At 39.3% G+C, this 5,545-nt stretch overlaps 1 protein-coding gene across 1 annotated transcript in view; it reads left to right on the top strand.

Annotated features, from left to right (window-relative positions):
* The window catches only part of LOC122080133 (protein NAR1-like), a 5,953-nt gene extending 5,108 nt beyond the window's left edge, over positions 1-845 (top strand). Inside the window, exons 3-4 of the mRNA XM_042647030.1 lie at positions 224-377; positions 564-845. Coding sequence (XP_042502964.1) covers positions 224-377; positions 564-830 — 421 coding nt within the window. The 3' untranslated portion in view covers positions 831-845. The remainder of the gene's footprint in view (positions 1-223; positions 378-563) is intronic.
* The last annotated feature ends 4,700 nt before the right edge of the window (positions 846-5,545 follow it).

Here is a 5,545-nt window from a genome sequence, read left to right as displayed (position 1 = left end):
GGGGGGGGGGGAAGGAGAGGGAAAAGGAGCCAGAGAACAGCGTAATAGAAACTGCAAAACGGAATGTTTACTGCTTTATGGCCTCTATTCTGTTTTTCTTAATTGACCACTTCACAGTTCATTCATTTTTTCTTCTTCCATTTCAGGCACTAACCTTATAATACAGTTTTTAACCATATGCCTGTAATTTAAGACAGATAAGTAATTTTCTCCTGTAACACAGTGGCTGCATAACATCTGCGGAGACAGTTATGCTTGAGAAGCAAAGTTTGGAGGAGTTCCTTTCTAATCTAGATTCTGGGAATGCTGTTATTGTTTCTCTTTCTCCACAATCAAGGGCTTCTTTAGCTGTTCATTTTGGTATTTCTCCATCCCAGGTAAGATAATATGTGACAGCTTAGATCATATTGTTTTCTTTGCTTTTGTGGAAAAGAAAACATTTGACTTTCTGGACATTTTACGTTGAGTTGTACGTCTTTCTTTTGTAGGAGGGGGGGGGGGTTGATCTGCGGATCATCATAAATTTGTGCTTCTGAAAACACATGTTCTTTTCTTATTGTCAGGTTTTCAGGAAGCTCACAACCTTCTTCAAGTCATTGGGTGTAAAGGCTATATTTGATACAAGCTGCAGTAGAGACTTATCACTTGTTGAAGCTTGTAATGAATTTGTTACAAGATTCAGACAACATCATTCAAGCGATGTTCAAGGACGAAATACATCCCTCCCGATGCTTTCTTCAGCATGTCCAGGTATCTCCTACCTGCTACTATTTGATCAGTTGAGTCTGTGGCCCCAACTAGATGGGATAGAACTTAAATGTTCTGATTAGATTATGTTAGTCTTAGACAGGATTAGCGAATATCTGGATATCACATCAAATGTTAGGAAGAATTGTGTCCTTGAAGTGGAAGCTAACATTTGGCACCAGCTTTAGTGTGGACTTATTGAAACTTGTAATTCATTTCTCAGCTGATCCAATTAACTTCATGATGTAGATCGAGCCTGCATGAGAAGGGGCTGCTGGTTCCTTTGAACTAGGTCCAATGTTGGACCAGCCATCTTCCACCTTGGGGCCCCATCTAACCAGCCCAAAAGGGAAGCTGGAAAACACTGTTCACGTGAACAGTAACCCCTGCAGTTTTGTCCTCAAAAGAAGCGTCTAGAATATCCCCTGCTGTCCCTTAATGTTGAAGATTGAAGCTTCAAAGGGTCCAGCAGCCATCGAATTGGCCGAGTAGAGTAGGATTTGTTTTAGTTGCTTACTTACTTTATTTGAGTCATACTCCATGTTGGAGTCTTAGGTTTATTTTGGAAAGCCTTATTTAGAGTTGGAATATGTATTTAAGTTGTTTTCGTTAGGCAAAGCATAGTTGTCACGGCGTCAAATCGATCCAAGGGGGTGGAGGGGTGGCTAATCGATTTGGCGATTAATCGCCCATTTTGGCGTTGCCATGGCGGTCAAATCGCCCATGTGTCATTTTTTATTTTTTCTATTTTCTAAAATTATTTAATATGCTACTTTTTTATTTTTCCTATTTTTTAAAGTTATTTAGCATGCTACAAGCCTAGAATATATACCCTATAACATATAAAACAAACATTAAGTAACATCAAATCATCAAAAAAATCAACATAAATTATTGACTTATACAGTTATACATCAATTCATCACTCATCAACATAGTTGTCACGTGTGGCATAGGGACAAACAATCAAGGAGCATTCTTTTGATTACTAAATATAGGGGAAAATGAAGCTTGAAAGTAAAAAATCAACATGTACATCACACAAACTGACAAAAGTAAAAAGTAAAAGGCTAACCTGTGATTGAAGCTTGAAAGTAATGATTGGAAGTGAGTGAGTAACCTGAACAAAGTAAAAGGTATATATGTCAATATATCATATATGAATGACAGAATGAGAAATATATATTTGGAAACCAAAAAATAGAATCATTAGATCAAATGATGAGATAAGTGGCTAACCTGTTAAGCTATTAGTGACTTACTGAAGCAATAAAGCTTGATAGCAAATGAACTCAACATAAAAAAAAAACTTAACTAATCATCCAAGTTCAAAGTTTAAAGTTTAAACAATATATAAAATCCAAACACTCAAACAGTCAAACACAAATAACTTAATCATCATAATCATCCAACAAATCAACAGATGGCAGATTCCTTTGTTGTCCTTGTCCACTAGAAGCATTTGCATTTTCACCATAGTTATCTATGACATCCAAGTCATCATTCACATCATCATCTTCTTCCAAATCTTCTTCCCCATCTGATTCTGATGACTCCCCAACAGCCCTCCCTCTACCACGGCGTGTGTAGCACAAATTTCCTCTAGAGGTTGATGATTGAGCTCTCCTGGGTCGATTGGGCCCCTCCATTGTTGCCCCCATTGCTCTACCAGCAACGTCCCATGTGAGATCAGCATCGGGATGGACTACATCATCCACTTGCTCGTCAATCATCCACTCACTACTCCAATCCAGTTCATCAAGCACAAGTGGATCATAATTTCTGTTGAGGAGACGTCTTTCTTGAAACCTTTCTTCTAGGCGGCGATTGTATTGAACATAGACTAGATCATTCAAACATTGATGTTCCAGCCTATTCCTCTTCTTGGTATGAATCTGAATTCATAAACAATAGAGAACAACAAACAAAGTTATTGTTCCAAAAATAAAAAGTCTAAAATATGAAATAGAGACTTGAGACCCAGCTACTTACAAACTCAAATGTGCTTCAGTTGCGCTCGCAACCAGAAGAGGAGCAACAAAGCCCTAGAATACGTCTTGCAATCTTTGAAAGCTCAAAAGCATGACCTCCAAATGAACCCCACCAAGTAACTATAAAAAATAAATATATATAAAAATAGTTAGATTGATATTTAATATATCACACAAGCAAAACAACTAAACATTAAACAATGAACTCTACTTACTAGGACTCATGGTTGCCCGTGATCTAATTGCCATATCCGAGGCAAAACCACCTCGAGAATATCTATACAAAGTGGCTTGAGTATTTATCTTGTCTTGTAAAGCTGGTTCATGTATCATTCTTTCAATGACTTCATTAAATGCAAGCTGTAGAGAAGATATAATTTGGTAGCCACCATCATCACCTTATAAGAAAAAAATTTGCCAGGATTAAGAAATAGTGCTGCTCCATACAAAGGACGCCCCATCTGAATCTCCCAACGCCTATTAACAATATCCAACACTTTCTTGTATTGCCTTTCTTTATCTCCAAAATTTTCTTTTATTTTCTTTTTTGCCTCATCCATGGCAAATTGAACCTCAGGCATAGAAGGCCTCTCATCACCATCCACAATCCTCAAGACAGTAAGAAGTGGCTTTGAAGCTCTAAGACAATTTTCCACACCATTCCAAAATGCTACCGCAAACACCGTCTCAACCACTTTCTTCCCAGCTTCGGTCTTTGCTAAATTAGAACTAGTCCATTCTTCAGAAATAAACAAATGTCTCAAGTCATCTCTATGTTTTAACAAGCTTTGAAGTGTCAGAAATGCAGTTGCAAATCTAGTAGCTACTGTCCTCACAAGATCCCTCCCATTTGTTCTAGCCCTCATTGCATCAAGAATGCGTGTGTGCCTGTAGATGAAGTTGGTTACTTTTTTTGCCTTACTTATCACAGTCCTATTAGCATTCAAGAATCCTATTTCCTCCAACATCAGGTCAATGCAATGCGCTGCACAAGGAGTCCAATACAACTTTGTCCTCTTCTGCATAAGCATTGTACCGGCTAATTTATAAGCCGATGCATTATCTGACACAACTTGCACAACATTGTCCTCACCAATTTCTTGAACTTTGTTGTCAATCAATTCAAACAACTTCTCTGCAGTTTGAGATATGCTAGATGCATCAACAGATTCTATGAAATAAGTCCCCTCTGGACAGTTAACGAGGAAATTAATTAAATGCCTTCCTCTTTTATCCGTCCACCCATCAGTCATTAGAGTGCACCCATACTGCTTCCAATACTCTTCATATTTATTCTTCATCTCTGCAGTTCTATCCTTTGCTGCCTTCAACAATGGCACTCTCACTTCATGATAACTTGGGGGCTTATATCCTGACCCGTACTGTGCAATAGATTCTACCATCACCTCAAACCTCCTTGACTTAATAGCATTGAATGGAATACCACACTGATAAACCCAGTCAACAATGTGATTATCAACTCTCTTTTTTTCTTCCGCTGATCTAAACCGGTTCTCTATAGTAGTCTGAGTACTACCTTTAAGATGCCTCTCAGCAACCACTTGCTCAGGAGTCCGTCTAACATGAGCATCCATGGGGCCCCTTACTTGTGGCTGAATGACTACTTTCTTTTTCTTAGCAAATGTCCCAGAGCTAGGAATAAGTCTAGAGGTTGTAGAAGAAGGAGTCCTACTAGACTGTCTTTGACCTTCAACTTCTATATCAACATCAGCACCAACACCAGCACCAACACCAGCACCAGCATCAACATCAACATCAACATCATCATCATCCAAAACGTCTTGCATCCTTTTCTTCTTATTGCGCATAAGAGCTGCATTCATCTCTGTAGCAATCGCTACAGTTGTCTTGGTACACTTAGCAACATCTCCATATCCACCCACCAAATGTTGCTTTAACCTTTTAATTCCACACTTGAGGTTTTCCACAAAGAGTGCATTTAACAAGGTTCTTGTCTGATAGGTCAGGCCAATACCCATACTTCCACCCAGGGTCATTTGATTTGGCTTTCCTGGTTGGGTCTTTGGATGGATCATATGCAGCCGTGCTTATATTATCACCCCCACTACTACCAGGTCCACCAACAGTACCATCCATTATGGACTCCTATAGTCCTATCCTACAAGTTACAAAACAGAGTAACAAAGTATGTTAAGTGTTAACCAATAACATTAACATGATAACATAAAAAAAAAACAATCAAACACTCACAAATCCAACTTAATCATTTCACTTAACACAAATACACAACCAAGACCATTGTCAAGTTCTTATATTTTTTTTTTCCAGCAATCTAAAATATATGATTTCCCATCTTCAGATCAAGATCAAACTCTAGATAGTAGATAACTAGATATACAGATAAAGAGGAAAACATATTATAAACATTGAAGATTTGAAGTTACTAGTAGGTGGGGCCCTTACCTGGTTGTCGCTCTTGCTGCCGAAGGAGAAGATGTCGCAGGCGATATCGTATTGTGGTTGTTGTCGTTCTTGCTGCCGGAGAAGGAGCAAAGAAGATGTCACTGTTGGTTGCTGCCGGAAAACCAGTCCTATATGTTGGTTGCTGCCGGAGAAGGAGAAGAAGAAGAGTTGCAGCGGTGGCTGCCGGAGAAGGAGAAGGAGGAAAAGAGTTGCAGACTTCCAGTGGTGGCTGCCGGAGAAGGAGAAAGAGGAAAAGAGTTGCAGACTTGCAGTGGTGGCTGCCGGAGAAGGAGAAGGAGGAGAAGACTTGCACGGTGGCTGCCGGAGAAGGAGAAGGAGTAGAAGAGTTGCAGCGGTGGCTG

Source organism: Macadamia integrifolia, chromosome 5, assembly GCF_013358625.1.
Source record: "Macadamia integrifolia cultivar HAES 741 chromosome 5, SCU_Mint_v3, whole genome shotgun sequence".
Classification (NCBI taxonomy): Eukaryota; Viridiplantae; Streptophyta; class Magnoliopsida; order Proteales; family Proteaceae; genus Macadamia; species Macadamia integrifolia.
Note: the sequence above shows the minus strand (reverse complement) of the source record. Positions and strands in the feature narration are given on the sequence as shown.